General features: G+C 37.0%; 1 protein-coding gene across 6 annotated transcripts in view; it reads left to right on the forward strand.

The window, feature by feature from the left end:
* Positions 1–1,415: 1,415 nt before the first annotated feature.
* The window catches only part of LOC135466853 (epidermal growth factor receptor kinase substrate 8-like protein 2), a 90,902-nt gene continuing 75,753 nt past the window's right edge, over positions 1,416–16,564 (forward strand). For 2 of the 6 annotated variants that reach the window (XM_064744596.1, XM_064744602.1), the window contains exons 1-2: positions 1,416–1,533; positions 12,747–12,883. In XM_064744596.1, the coding sequence (XP_064600666.1) occupies positions 12,807–12,883 (77 nt within the window). In that variant the 5' untranslated portion in view covers positions 1,416–1,533; positions 12,747–12,806. Of the gene's footprint in view, positions 1,534–1,755; positions 1,820–12,275; positions 12,336–12,356; positions 12,471–12,561; positions 12,584–12,746; positions 12,884–16,564 lie in introns of those variants that run through there. The other 4 variants (XM_064744597.1, XM_064744601.1, XM_064744598.1 and 1 more) reach the window with 4 other exon arrangements.

Consider the following 16,564-nt stretch of genomic DNA (forward strand, 5'->3'; position numbering starts at 1 on the left):
ATATAGGGCCAACTACTGAATCGAATATATATTAATCTTTAAGTTACAGGGTTACAGCAGGCCTATATATACAGAAACCTACATGTAACTAAACATATATATAAATGCAAGTGTAATTAAATAAATAAACAATCAAAAACATATTTGCCTAATCCAAAAAGCCACTAGGATTAAATGTATAGGAGGTATATCTCACAATTTAATCAAACACAACTTATACATTGGTCCAATATATACAACTGCGATTGAGACCTTTTAAATATGGGATAGCCTATTTATTTAATTATTTATATATTTGTTGGTTTTTACCGTAGGCCTATGCAGTACTATTTTGCATGCTTGTATGATGGAATATAGTACTTGCACTGGCCGAATTAAGAACCTAATAAATGAAAGTGAGATTTTTAAGTACCGCGGGCATGTGGTTAATCACAAATATGTAAATAAATACTTATATGCATGTTCGTATGACAGCGATCTGGTATATGACTGCATGTATGAGGAAATCGGAAAGTATTCGATAGATAGAAATGACTGCAGCTCGCAGTATATCCAACTCACGTCTGGATTCGAACCAGCGACCGTTCATGCACCAGTGGCTGTATAGTACATGTGGCACGAGCCTTTCATTTCGCGTAATTTAAGGATATGTGGACACAAATGTAAACTGAACGGATGCATGTTATTAATTTCAAAATTAATTAATTACTATTATTTTGATGGGATTTAAATCTTATAAAAAGAAGCTTTTAGTTTATATTTTATTAATGTTCATACTAATATCAGTGCTAAAGCTAACTTTGATATCTTGGTCTAAATTGAAATTTCACGTGCAAGTGAAACAAAATTTCCATAGACAAGACCATGACACACCCTATGTTTGTGGGGATACTCGATCTCCGGCACTTAGTAGATGAGCCATTATCTTTTATTTCCTTACACAAATTGTCGTATAAGCCAGGGCTATCTATATAGGCTTTAATGGTCTTTACAATTTCTTTACGTACAGACTGCTGTGTTCTTAAACGTTGATTTCGTCATTTTAGGGGTGTGTTCAGATAACGCCCTATAGTTGTGAAAGTCAGTACAGATCTATATAGGTTTGTGTAAATATAGATAACATGCACGTGGGAAAGGTATTTATGTGCGGAGTTACAGGCATGTGCAGTGTCCCCTGAGTAGCAGGTTGTACAAACATTGATATGAAATTCATACAAATGAAAATGTATTACGTATTTCCTGCACATAGTTTTAACAGCTCGTAACACTGTGTAAATATATCTTTGTGGCTGTTTTAATTTGTACAAGGCTAATAATCGAATTATAAAACAGGAGGAAGTTTGCCGGCTGTGCTTTAGTTCCGGGGAGTGACGCCGCTGCTCGGAACAGCCTGACCGACCTCGCCCATTTGTTGAACACAGGAGAGCTCCACACGAGGAGAGCGTAAACCGAGCACTGGGAAAACAGCCGAAGTATACCTGTTGATAAAGTGTCACGGTCAAACGTGACCAGAATTTGTGAGTCCGAGAACAGGTGAGGCGGCTTTATCCACCAGTAATACATTAGTCTGTGTAATTCTGTTGATTTATGGAATTAAACATTGGCACGTCAACGAATGATACGCCTCGAAACAGTTTCAATCTGGCCGCCATGTTGACGTGTTTTTTTACGTAGACTTCCGAATGCATCAATATTGAAGGTTACAATTGCTTATTTAGTATCGGTAGCAGAGGCGTTAAGGCGGAGTCAAGGGGTGAAAAGAGGGTCATTGCAGGAATTTTGCTATGTTCAAAGTTTAACAGAGTTTACACCTACAAATGTAAGTTTGATTGAGTTTCTTCTACCATTTTGAGATGTTCGTGTTTTTGTGTTTAATGGAGGGGAACGGATTCGGGATAAACCGGTCGTTTTGTTCACTGATAATGACTCCTAAGCTTGAGACTTAATTTAAGGAGAATCTGATATTCAACATGAAATGCCGCTGGAAATAGTGTAAAAAAAAAATGAAGGAAAAGCTCTATCAAGATCAGGCCTAGATATATCTTAATCCTTTAGAATTTAATTGTAAGTGTATGACAGGGTTGCATGGAGGGTACTTTGAATTAATAAACCGAGTGATAAACTCGGGTGGCCTGGTGCAAGTTCTAATTCTAATTATTTGGAAAAAATCAGAGTTAAGGAGGTGGAATATTGGGTCGGTTGCATAGCCTCTGACTTGATCCTTTTGTTAGTCTATGAGCTTCATCTCAGATGTTCATGGTGAAAAGCTGACTTTTCAGTGAATTGATGTCATGTCACTACCACATGACAGTAACCTCAACATTGTTGTCATGATATAGTTTGGAATCCATACATGCAGCATCGATACACAATTTTTGAGTTGTGTCATAATCATTATGAAAAGAGAATGATGCCTTTTTTGACCTTACGTAATTGCTTTAGAGTTTACAGGACATAGAGTGAGACGGGAAATTTTAACACGGTGTTGGGTTGGTACATATAATAGAGAAAACTAATTTAATGAAACAGAAATAGATTAATCTTCTGAATTGTATTCTTGGATGGCTGTGAGATTAAAATGCTTCTAAAAATTTTCTGCTGGTAGTTTTGTCTAAACACAGATAATCCCATGTTATGATACATGACATTTTCAAGAACATCATTTCAAACCTTCCCATAACTATTGATCATGATCCTTTAAAAGTACATGTGTGAAAAGTTTTCCAGGGGAAACAACGACAGTGGCTGAACTAGGTATAGTCTTTATAGTCAGTGTCAGACACTGTTTAATACCGCCCTTTATTGGGGCTTTTCCCACCCTTGGGGAATGGTGAACATGTCAAATCCAGTACCCTGACTTAATCTCTGCTTTGAACTGCCCTCACCTGACCTATAACAGTGATCCAGTTCCCTTGTCCAGTGGTTGATGTGCCCCTCCCCTAGTTTGCACAATTGTTAAAGCAGGAGATTTCATCACCATCAATGAAATGATTTATTTTTTTGATTGATGTTTACACCGTACTCAAGAGTATTTCACTTATACGACGGCAGCCAACATTATGGTGGGAGGAAACCGGGCAGAGCCTGGTGGAAACCCACAACCATCTGCAGGTTGCTGGCAGACCATCACACGTACTCAATGAAATGACGTAACTGCATGTAGTATACAGTGGTTTAATGTGAGGAGTGGTTTTAAGAGCAGTGGGCCTTTGCAGGACATGCTGGTTTGCATGTACATTGGAATGTTACGGCCATTCAGAATGTAATAATTAATATAACATGTATGATACATAATTGATTTACTGTTCCATGTGAGCTGTCAAAAGTATTAGCATAAGAGTTCTAACTCGAAACTCAAAAAATAATAAGTCCCAAATTTTAAGGCGCCTTAATGATTATACATCATTCTACAACTGCATCAGGTTAACAGGTGGTCAAATTTAGGGAAAAAGTCAGGGTTCTGTTCCCGAACTGCAAAGTCGTGTGCCCCCTCACATGAACTTACTTACCATGATGCACGCTGCAATATGATATCAATTATTCATTTATTCCTTCATTGCAATTTGGTACAAGACTGTAATATGTTCATGTACATATGTGAAGGGAGGTGATGACTACAGGGGGAGATAACTGTGTGGTGTATTTGCTTGATCGATAAATTCTCTTATAACCAGATGTGTAATATATATATATGCAACGTTGACATGACGAAACTAAAAGTACAGGTTTTTAAATTTTTTTATCTTGAAGTAAAAGCTGTAAGTTGAAACATTCACGATTTTGTACAGGTTTTATTATAATCTTGGCATAGCAAATTGACTCTTTCCTCTGGCTGAAAGGTTTAGATCTTCAGTTTTAACTGTGCAGAACATGAACATTTTAAATACTTTAGCCGTTTTGTTTATCAAAGTTATGAAGTGCTACTATTCATTTTGACAGTATTCACTTGTTTTTGATGAGTTTGAATCACTTTGTTTTCAGCTGCATACATGAATGTTCTTTTGGTTATTCACTTTGCCAGAGAAATCTTTGAATAAACATTAAACCTGTTTGATGTAAGTGGCATAGACTGTCAGTGTCCATGTACCAGTAAGTTGGCATGTTGACATATCTCACCATATACAGTTTCAATAAGAGACTCTGGTATGAAGAATGAAGGTTATCCTGTAGGTTATCCTGTAGGTTATCCAGTTACCTAATGCAAACAATGTCATGAATGCCAAGGAGTAATTTGGACTTGGGTAAAGTTATTTATAGTGACATGCTCATGGTATTCTGTGTTGGTGTTGAAAGAGCTTGAAATACAAGTGAAAACATTTATCATTTAGTTGAATTTAATTTGAATACATAAAGCTCATAATGATAAAGTCATAGTGCTTTTAATTTTATAGTTTACCAAAGTCTGTAGGTTATCAGATACAGGTAGTAGAAAGATTAGATAGTTTAGCTGTATTTAATTGTGATGTTTGTAATACATGATATAAAAATTGAAAAGAAAACGACAGAAGGACAAAAAGAAATGCCCGTGAAGCAATCAGTGAAGTTAACAGCCCACAGATGGTTAACTGTTGCCAACCCCTCATCCCCACAATGGTCGCCAGATCTCAAGCATGCATGCTTCAGTTGGTAAGTGGAATGCCTTGTCCTCAGAGGAATGGGCAGGCCTCAAGAATGGAGTCCAAAGATAAAAGAATGCATGCAGGTTAAGCTGAAGTATTTTCTAGTAGAGATTGTTATGTGGTTTAGGGGTAGGCTACCATACTTGTTAGGTGTAGACAGGTCACGGTACGATTCTCCAAATCCTGGTTGGATATGTTGGAGAAATTGTACATGTAGGTCAGTTCAGTATTTAAACAGGATTTAGGTCTGCAGAAATGTTGGTATCTATTTCATGACATTTACTGGAGAATTTTAAGGTGGAATGTGAACATTTAAAGACCCACTGCTTGACTTAAAAAGGTTTCTGTGTGTTAACCATAGCTTTTATTATGCTAAAAATTAAATTCCTTGTGCTATTTACATGTGTATGTGAAAAGATATCTACAAATCTGTATTCATCTCAGCTGTAAAAGATGAATTCATTCATATATATATATATATATATATATATACATGGACAATATGTAGAGTAACATAAAGATACCAGGCCAGTATTAATATGGGCTATCTTATGTACAATCTGATGCCTAAATTTACCTGTTAAAGGATAAATGAGACCATTGATATTCATTTCTGGTAAAGGTTGCCTGGTATTTTCTGTGTATTAATAGCACAGTTCGGTGTGTTCAGTTGGCATGGTGATATTGATAATCATTGAAAGCAGCCAGTTTATTTTGAATAAGAACTGTTCAATTATAAAAAAACATGTACATGTGCGATGTACAAAATTTTTGTTATGTGTTTGTAAATTGTATATATGTGATTAACATTTTCTTGTACTTACATGTTGTACATGTGCGCATGTAGTGGAGTGGTTTCAACTGTGAATTAAGTTTTTCAGCTATCGTACGACCTTATAGTCATTAGTCACATTTTTACGCAAGGTTCTTTCAAGCTTCATATGGAAAATTTATTTGTATTAGTCTACTCCATACAGAATTAGCTACAATTTCCATCCTTTCCTTAGAGTTTAGATAAATATTTAGACAACTATTGGCATAAACTGCATGTAAGTCGCATTTAGGCTTCAGTTGGACATAAAAAAATATAAAAAAATTATCATTCAAATTATTTTTGAGTGGTCATAATTTGCCTTTAATTACCTAGTTTAGATTCTGACCCCTCAGTCTGTCATGAAATTAATAAATGAAATATATATATATATAATAGAACTCAATTTAATTATGAGTTGTCTTGTTTTGCTGAATTTAGATTACAAGCAGGGGTGATTGTTTTAGGTTTTTATAATCAACACAATTACCAGTAAAAAAAGCAGTGCTAATAGACATTTTTTACATGTGCATATTTTAACTGTTGGGCAGATCAGTAGGTGAAATAATCGTAACTGCAAATGAAAGGACATGAACAGCTCTGCAGCTGATATCCACAGCACAGGTGTGAAGTATTAAGACTGGCCACACCTGTGTTAACACAGTTCTACAGTTGTAGTATTTGGTCCAAGTTGTAGGCTGTCATAACTATAGTCTGAGAGCTTAACATCTTTATCAGCTCTTTAGCAATTATTAAAAGGTAACCTGGTAATTGGTTCAGAGCCAGGTATGTTCAGGTGAAGAAATTTTTGGACAGTGAAAAAAATGACTTGCCTGCATCATGTGTCTGGTTCAAACAAATTTAATCTTGCAGTCATGAATACATCATTTCAATTATGTTACAGTAACCAATTTACGTTTGTTGCACTTTTGGTTTTATTTTCTAGGTAATGTTAGACATGATTTATTTATCATACCTACATATTCATGTATAAAGGTCTGTATTAATAGGACAGATTTAAAATGCATAAAGCAGTGTGTCTTATTGCTGTTTTACCTGAGGAAATTGGACATGAGCATATTATCAATGTTGACTGAGTTAAATCTTTTCTGGTTTTTAATTAAAAGTTTCAGTGTGAATGAATGACATTCGAAAGAGAAAGTGAGGTATTCTTCAGATATACTTTAAGCTCAGATCAACTATTAATATTGTCTCCTCTGTGGCTGATTTGTCTCAAAATTCATGCAAGCAATTAGTAATACAAATAGGCAAATTTGTTAGACTAATTTTTGTCCCAGAAAAGCTGTGTGTGTCAGGTCTATACAAAAGAAGTATTTGATAGCAGCACGAGCGTTAAGGTCAGAGGTCATCGCCATAGACAAGTGTTGCTGCAGGGCTGATACTATCTCTGTCAGGTGTATTATGAATCTCAGAGCTTTGTTTTTGGTGAAGAAAAGAAAATGTTTATAACAGAAGTTTATAGTCTACCTAACTTTTGTGCTGCAGTTTACATGGACATGTACTTGTAGGCTTGAGGGTCTCCTAGTTTAGGTGTAAAAAGTCATAGAATACTCCAGCTAAAATTCCAGATTTGATGAAGACATTTAAAATCAAGTGGTAACAGTTACGATACTTGTAAGTTTTACGTGCATCTCACTGTTTTTGTGATTTCTGCTTTGTCCCTCTTCATTTAGTTGTAATTATCTTCATTCATTGCCTTAAACTTGACAGCCAAGGACTGAGAGGATCAAAGAATGTGTTAAATTAAAAGGAAGTCGTGTTGAATTAGTGCATACATGTAAGTATGTTAGTTTGCAACTTGCTGCCAATCTGTCACATTTCTCAGTAAATATTTGTGTAGCTCTAGCTTAAATGTAGTGGCTTGTGCAAACTAATGTATACTCATAGGATGTATATATATATATATATATATATATATATATATATATATATATATATATATGGCATGTTTATGTGCAATGTTATGATAAATACATCAGACTTGTTTTCATGTACTGTAATTCTTCAGTTTTTTGCATGTTTGCAAGGTGTTTATTCAAGCATATTCTGAAGGTATTATTCAGTGTTAACTGATAAAATTATACTTTTTTTGAAGCCCTGGAACTGGGCAATCCAGCCAGTCTAGTGTTGTCTCCAAGATCAAATTCAAAATGTGCATTAATTGTGATCTCTCATATGCAAAAAAGTTGAGAAATTCGCATGGTAGTATACATACAATACTTTTTTATTTATTCTTCACTATATTTTTTTTATCTTTAATAATTAGTCGAATTTAATCTAATTTTTAACTTTAAATAACATGTGAAGAGAGAGTTTAACATTGTTAGTTCTTCAGAAGTTCTTTTCCAGTTCTATAGCTTTGATTTATAATAGTGTTAGGGTCATTGTGACTTTCTAAGCTTCAGTGCCTCTGGAGTCAGAGATATAAATATATGTTAAGTAGTCTGGCTTGTTTTGACTGTATATGTGACCTTTTGAGAATTTATTTATGGCTTAAATTTAATTGTAGGAATAAGACATAACCATTTTTATTATTATTTTTTTTTCTTACATCAGGTATGTCAGAGAAATGGCTCAAGGAGGTTTGTTGCCATGGTAACTGGAAGTCTAGACTTCATATTTGGTGTCTTTTTAATTTAAGAAGTGTGATTGTACATTCTAATGCCCATTTGTTTCTTTTTTTTTTTCTTAATGAGAAATTGTTCCCTTCATGGGTGTAATCTGTTGTTGTTGTGTGCACTGATGTGGCAGATGGTATTGTGATGGAACGTGGGTCTTGTAACACCTTTATGCTTGCCGCATACATACACACACTGTTCTAGGCATTCTGCTGTCAGGCTGCAGATGGGTTTAGATTGTGTGGCTGTAGATCTCAGAATTGGCACAGGTACTGTTTAGCTACAACTCTGCTTTTATAAGTTTGATTTATTTTATATGTGTTATACTTTACTTGCTTGTTACAATCTGTTTTAACTTTAATGCAATACATGATTGTAAGTGTAAATGAACGGTGATTCGTCAACCTTTGTTTACAGGTGTTTATTCAAGCATAATCTGAGGCATCATTTTATGTAAACTAATAAAACTGTATTTTTGTGAAACACTGATATTGGCCAATCAACCAAAATCAAGTTTCTCTTTCCTATACGAAAAGACTGCGGAATTATCGAAAAGATTGGGGAATTGGGACGTTCATTTTTATTCGTTTATGTGTACGGATCATGGAGCTGTTTAACTTGACGGCACTGTGTTATGGAGAAGATGAGGTTGGAAAAAATTTATTAGTATTCTAGGTACAGGTATCATCATCAGGCATGTTTACATCAACATCATGATAGGTATCATTGTGTTGATGTTACCCATCATTATGATGGGTATATCAGGCTGAGTGTCAACATCATGATGGGTATATCAGGCTGAGTGTCAACATCATGATGGGTATATCAGGTTCGGTGTCAACATTATGATGGGTATATAATACTCGGTGTCAACAACTTAATGGGCATATCAGGCACGGGGTCAACATTATGATGGGTATATAACACTCGGTGTCAACAACTTGATGGGTATATCAGGCACGGTGTCAACATTATGATGGGTATGTAACATGCGGTGTCAACAACTTGATGGGTATATCAGGCACAGTGTCAACATTATGATGGGTATATAACACTTGGTGTCAACAACTTGATGGGTATATCAGGCACGGTGTCAACATTATGATGGCTATGTAACACTCAGTGTCAACAACTTGATGGGCACATCAGGCACAGTGTGAACATTATGATGGGTATGTAACACTTGGTGTCAACAACTTGATGGGTATATCAGGCACGGTGTCAACATTATGATGGGTATATAACACTTGGTGTCAACAACTTGATGGGTATATCAGGCACGGTGTCAACATTATGATGGGTATGTAACACTCGGTGTCAACAACTTGATGGGTACATCAGGCCCAGTGTCAACATTATGATAGGTACATGTACATGTATAGCAGGCTACATGTCCATGTCATGATCAGTATATGGGACTAGGTGCACCCATTACAACGCGTTCAGGCTTTGTACATTTCACTCCAGCTGCGCCATCTCAAAACCATTAAAATAGCATATGTATAAATATGATTGTTGCAAAAAGATCAGTCCGACAACTAATAGTTTGCATGTACGGATCTGTTATCTGTTCAGGTGTTCTGTATACATGATCATGCCACATTGGTTGAGTTTTTTAAAATCTGGTGGACTTTGGTATCCTGTGATGATGAGTGTAATTGGTGATATAATATGAACAGGTATCTGTACTTGAGGAGCATTAGTGTTAGTGAACTCACACGATAGTGGTAAAAATGATCAAATGATAATGATGAGTGACTTCATATTTCCGATACTGTCAGATACTGTGGCTCATGCATTCTTTACCTTAATGCACATGTTTGTTTGCATTGAACTGTGTGTAGATGTACACTGGTTGAATAAGGCCTATGAATGGGTAAATTTATATACATGTATGTATTTGTATGATTACTGTATGAAATGTTTGAACAAAAAACAAGTGTTTAAAGACAAGTTAAAAGATGTGGTTTCTAGGTACATATACTTGTTCACATATACACAGTCTTTCATTCATGTGGTAGACTTCACACGTGCACAGTCTTCCATTCATGTTAACGACTTAACACATGCACGGTCTTGCATTCATTTGGTGGACTTCACACTTACATGGTCTTCCATTCATGTGGTAGTCTTCACAAGTGCACAGTCTTCCATTCATGTGGTGGACTTCACACATGCATGGTCTTCCATTCATGTGGTAGACTTCACTTGTGCACGGTCTTCCATTCATTTGGTAGACTTCACACGTGCACAGTCTTTCATTCATGTGGTAGACTTCACACACGCACAGTCTTCCATTCATGTTGACGACTTAACACATGCACGGTCTTCCATTCATGTGGTAGACTTCACACATGCACAGCATCCCATCATGTGGTAGACTTTACACGTGCACGGTCTCGCATTCATGTGGTGGACTTCACACTTGCGCAGTCTCACATTCATGTGGTGGACTGCACGCGTGCACAGTCTTCCATTCATGTGGTAGACTTAACACGTGCACAAGTCTCCCATCATGTGGCAGACTTTACACATGCACGGTCTCGCTTTCATGTGGTGGACTTCACACTTGCACGGTCTCACATTCATGTGGTAGACTTCGGACGTGCACCGTCTTCCATTTGTGTGGTAGACTTCACACATGCACGGTCTCCCATCATGTGGTAGACTTCACACGTGCACGGTCTTCCATTCATGTGGTAGACTTCACTCATGCACAGTCTTCCATTCATGTTGACGACGTAACACGTGCACGGTCTTCCATTCGTGTGGTAGACTTCACACATGCACGGCCTCCCATCATGTGGTAGACTTTACACGTGCACGGTCTCGCATTCATGTGGTGGACTTCACATGTACACAGTCTCCCATTCATGTGGTGGACTTCACATGTATTTTTAGTGGTTTAAGGATTGTTTGCCTTTCACAAAGATTTAGAAGGCTAAAGATGAACTATAATTATATGTACACAGGTATATATTGCTCATTTGCCCCTACACAGTTTTTCTTCTTACCTGTGTCGTAATATGTTATGACCTTACTTGTTGAGTTTTTCACCTTGCATGTTTTTGTTTGATGTGTGTGTAAGGTTTGATTAGTCACAGTATTACAGCACAGTGATGTCAATTACTCTATGAACACCCATCTTTTACTGGTTACGTAACCTGGATAAATAATGGGTGATTTAGACAACATTTATGATTGTCTTGTTATGAAGTATGGCAATTGTTCGTTTTCATCTCCCTTCATTTCTTTAGCAGTGTAATTTATCTCTGTTTGGGGGTCGATCTGTTATATTTCTTTGTCTGCCTGTCTATCATCGTCTTTATATTTGCCTTATGCTAATGAATAATTGCGAATAGTCATCAAGGCTCAGTGGTCTGCGTTTCCAATACCAGTGCTTTGACAAAGACTTTTTTGTTTGTGATTATTAAGTGTTATTTATCTGCAACATTTCTGATGACTGATCTCCATTCCCACGGTACATGTGCTCATGCCTGTTGTTCACGCCAGTTTTAAGGAATTTTTACTTCATCAAAAGTCTCTAAAGCCTTTAAGTTTTATTATTGCTGTTTGTTTTCAACAGCATCATAGAGTTTTTTGTGCTTACATACATACATATGGCCTACCTGTATTGAGTTCAGGTAGGAAAATGGTTGAAGCACTTGCATGTTGCAACTATCAGATGTGTTCGAATTTAACTCTCACTGTTTTTAAATGAAGATGCATGTCAGGTAACTAGAGTTTCACTCCCTGGCAATCGGGTTTCTTCACCTAACAACCTGACTTCATCATATGAAGTAGAAAGTTCTTATTATAAGTATATAGTGAAACTTCAATCAAACAGGTAAAAAATAAAAACATGCAATTTTAGATTATTTGGGGGAACTGGATTTGAACTCTGATGGACTTGCCTTACAAAATCCATGCACATAAACAGGGTTCGAAATTACCCAGTAGACAGCTGAATAATGAATGTAAACTGACCTGTATGTAGATACAAATTAGCCAGCCTTTATATAGGCATTAATGCATTTACACATGTTTCTGTTGTTTCATTGACAAACGTGATAAGGTGAAATTTATTAGCAGATCATTCTTCCTGCTTTGTGGAGGCTTGAGAAAGGCTAGGCTGACATTTCAGTGTAGTCACTCACTACAGGTGGGCAGTGTGCCTACCTGCACATATGCATGGTTTACCTGAGAGAAGAGTGTACATGTGCTATTAGTATCTATACATGTGTATGTGTGTATATGTATGTTCAGGTAAAGGCTGATTTTTACAGGTTGATTTGGCAGGTGTACACATGTTACCGATAACATATACATGTAGGTCTGGAATACAGAGGTTACCAAGCAGAAGGGGTGGGACTGAGCTAATACATGAACATATATACCCAGGTATATGTCTATGTAGGTTATATCAAAGGCCATTCCTAAGTTTCAGGTAGACTGTCATGTTTACTGTATGGTGGTGTACAGTAAACATACTGATACATAGGTAACCTGGACAGGTAGGCTCTGTATTAAACTACCTGCATACACCCATACCTGTCCCTGTGTTTCTGACGGTCCCATTTGTTCTGCCTCAACTCTTGCCCTCTAAGGTATCATATGGACATGTATGCCAGCTAGTAGTGTTGTGTTTCTAACCCAGATCGTTGTTTTTTCTCTCAGTGTCTCCGATCCCCCAAGAGTGACTGAGGATTTGGGTTTGGCAGTCGGGTGTAGTGGATAATGCCTGGCGTAATGCACAACGGGTATGACTATGATGACCGCAGCAGGGCTCATCCCCACCCTGGGGGAGGCTCCAGGTGAGAACTACTAACCCTCACTACTTCATTTTGTACCACTTATGTCCACAGGCGTGCTATGGACGTGTTACATATGGCATAGCCCATCCTTCAAGGTGCTTGTTTACCTTATTTACCTGGTGTTATAGATAACCATGGATTGCTGTGGTTCCCAGGTGTGCATGTTTGACTTTAGGGATGGTGAATGTCTTTATATTAGTATCAAGACAAAAAACAGCATTGTTCCCATTACACATATATACATGATCAAGTAAAGTACAGCAGGCTGTGTATACCTGGTTATACAGTACTGTAATATTGATACATGTAATGCGAGGGACATTATAATCCTCAATTTTATAAGTATCAGAATAGTATATCTATAATCGTTACAGAGTTGTGACAATACAAATGCTCATTTTAATTCCTGGAGTATGATGACATAAAAGAGTTGTGAACTTTTAGTTCAGTAACATAAATGCTAGCTTACTCTACTAATGTTTATATGCATAAGCCTGGCGCTTTCAATACAAACAATTCAGAGCTCTGTGAAGAGGGCTATGAACATTTGCATATACTATGTTTATGTGCCCCTTGAAGGGAGTCTAGCTTTAGTGTAGTGACAACCAGGAAGAAGGCATTAAACCTTCAGGATATAAGGCCATCTGTAAAAAATTCTTCCCCGGGGGTAATTTAACCTGCTTCCTCAACATTTTCCACCACCACTGCAACCAATACTTTGAAACATTCCGCGAGAACTATGGAGTGTGGAGAAATAATTTGCTCAGTTTTATGAATCTTGCAAATAAATTATTTTTGACATCATTTTCATAATAATTATATGCATAAATTCCACTGAAAAAAGTGCTTTAATGGTTGAAAAGATTGAAAATTTACAGTAATAAGGAAAAATTGGGGATTTTGAATGGCAATTTTATTATTATTATTATCTTTGCTGATGAAAAAGATAGGGGTTTTAAAGAAATTAAGAAAAAAGATCATCTAAAGCCTCTTTGTACAAACTTTGTAAAATACAAACTTTGATTCACTGCTGTTTTCGGATGGTTGGGTGGGTTACTCTCAACGAACATCGGTTTAATGATTGCCTAGTCAGAAGACTCAGGGGTCTGTTCACATATACATGAACCTTTGTCAATGCAGTATTTATGCTACACCTGAGAGTCAGATCTAGCTGTCAACTTTGGCTGTCTTGTTTTTCTTACATGTACTTTTCTCCAGTGTAGTCCACTTAAGCCTGATTTAGAAGAACATTTTGTGTCTGTAAATTGTAGGTTCAGGTGTGCTGCTGTTGTCAAATACAAATTGAAAAGTATGGAAGTTGGTGTGTGTCTAAACCTGTGTTGGCCATGGTTAGCTGTAATACACCTCCCATAACCCCTGAGGCTCATGGCTAATAAGACTCGAGGATGTCTTTCTTGCTTGATCTGTCTGTCACTAAAACATTGCGATCCAGTTGTTTCTCCTTGGTTATTGACCAGTTTCCTTTTGGATTTAAACCTGGCTGCTAAATATTCTTGAATAAAAAATGTTGTGCAACTTTGCGAGCAGACAGTCTATTACAAAGGCCAGGAATGAGTTCTGCATGTATGTTGAATATAGATGTTCATGTAGTTGTAGTTTATTGTTAAGTTTAGGTTCATCCACAACAGTAGATCATAGATTACTTTCCTGAGGATTTTTAGTTTTTGTGCAGTATATGAGACACCATGAAAGACAAACAGGCTTATAAAGGTTGGGTTCATGTACTTCACCACTTAGCTCACTCTATACACTAAAACCAAGGATGCTAAGCCTTTTTGATGCAAACTCATTTTCCATTTATTTTGTGAAGGCGTGTTGGTTACCTAGTAGCATTAGAACATGCCTGGGAATTTTTGCAAAAAAATCAGTGGTGATATTTGAGTTCACATTAAAGGCATTTTGATATAATCTAACCCTATTAACTTACATTTAAGCATAAAAGCATACAAGTAGCTCAAAGCATATAGGTTAATGGATACTGAGTCAATGCGGAACACTGCACAAACACTGGGATTTAATTCTCGTTACAGAAAACATGTCAGTATAAAACATTTCAGTATAAAGCATGGATTTTTATCTGTGACAAGCTTAGCATTCATCTTTTGATTATGGAGCTCACATGATATTTACATGGATGGTGTGTATATACCATGTCTACGCATACATCTTGAGAATTATGTCATGGACAGTGGGATAACAACTATCCATTTGAACAGAGTTTGGAAAGATAAGATAACCAGGTCAGATTTGGTAAAGAAGGAAAACATAAAAACTGAATCCATAGAAAAGTGAAAATAAATTTTGCACACACAGTCTAGCACACAGGTTGGTGACATTTTACCCCTAAAAGATGGTAACAAATAGTCATATGTCTACTCCTTATCATTAGAAAAGCGTTCTTACATAGCTATATGCAGTGATCACTGGTAAATGTATATTAGTGACAGGTGTGTAGGCACAGGCTTCTGGAGCGGATTCTACAAATGCATTTCTGACTTAGATCAAAGTTGAAATCCTCTCCACAACACTCAGTTTTTGCTACTGAAAGGTAAAATTGGAAACATTTGTCTTATGTTAACACTGATAAGGGGGACAAAATTTTATAAAACCGAAAAATAAAAGAATTCTGACCTAAGTCAGAAATGGCTTTGTGGAATTGGTCCTAGTTCATTGAATACCTCCTGTCTTCCCAAACTCTGATATAGGGAAGAATTTACGCCATTCATTTCAATGTTCATCAATATATAACTGGCAAGATTTCCATCTTAAAACATAGAGTCATTGTATAAGTGAGACATTTTTAGGAATGGCATTAAACAACATCATTGAAAGTAAAGTTGTGTATGCATTATAAAACATGTGGTTTGCAAACAGGTGCACATGTACAAATTATGTACCAAAGAAGTTGAAGAACTGCTTCATGGTGGTAACTGATCTGCCATGTTGATCAGGTTGTGTGTCCAGAAGAGGACCTGCACATGCACAGTTATTTGACCTGCTTGTGATTAGGGTCAGGTCACCCTCGGGAAATTGTGGACGATAATATCTTCTTTGATGAGGTGCTGTTTGGCAAAGTACCAGCACACTCAGACCTTGTAGGTTGTAAAATGCAGACCTGTGAATGAATCGGAGGAGTCCTGTTTTTGGCCTTTTTTCATAAGTCATTGGCACCCATGGATGACAATGACCCTCTATCCGACATTGGAACAGTGTTAATGTGTGTGCCTGTGCATACTGCGGGAACACAGATCACATTCCATTGTTGAAGCTTTCAGCTAATGTATTTCCTTTCCTGGTCACTTTGTGTGCGTGTAGTGGGAACCATTCTCACAACAATGGAGGATCTGAATGACCAGTGTTAAATAAACTCAAACAAGGTTCATAGAGAGGCCCGGCGAAGGTAATACACTCCTTAAAAACATGCCAAGACACCTGTTCCAGAAGACCAGATTGCACATACATGCCCTGTCCATATGGGGCTGTTCCAAGTCCGCATGTTGGCAGCCCAGTCCATATGACCTTATCCCATTCAACACAGATATCACCCCAGTCCATGTGATGATGATATCACCCCAGTCCATGTGATGATGATATCACCCCAGTCCAGTGACAGTGACAGTCCTGCATCAGAAGTTTTAAAATTTATCACAATTTGTCTGC

This window comes from Liolophura sinensis, chromosome 6 (assembly GCF_032854445.1).
Source record: "Liolophura sinensis isolate JHLJ2023 chromosome 6, CUHK_Ljap_v2, whole genome shotgun sequence".
NCBI lineage: Eukaryota > Metazoa > Mollusca > Polyplacophora > Chitonida > Chitonidae > Liolophura > Liolophura sinensis.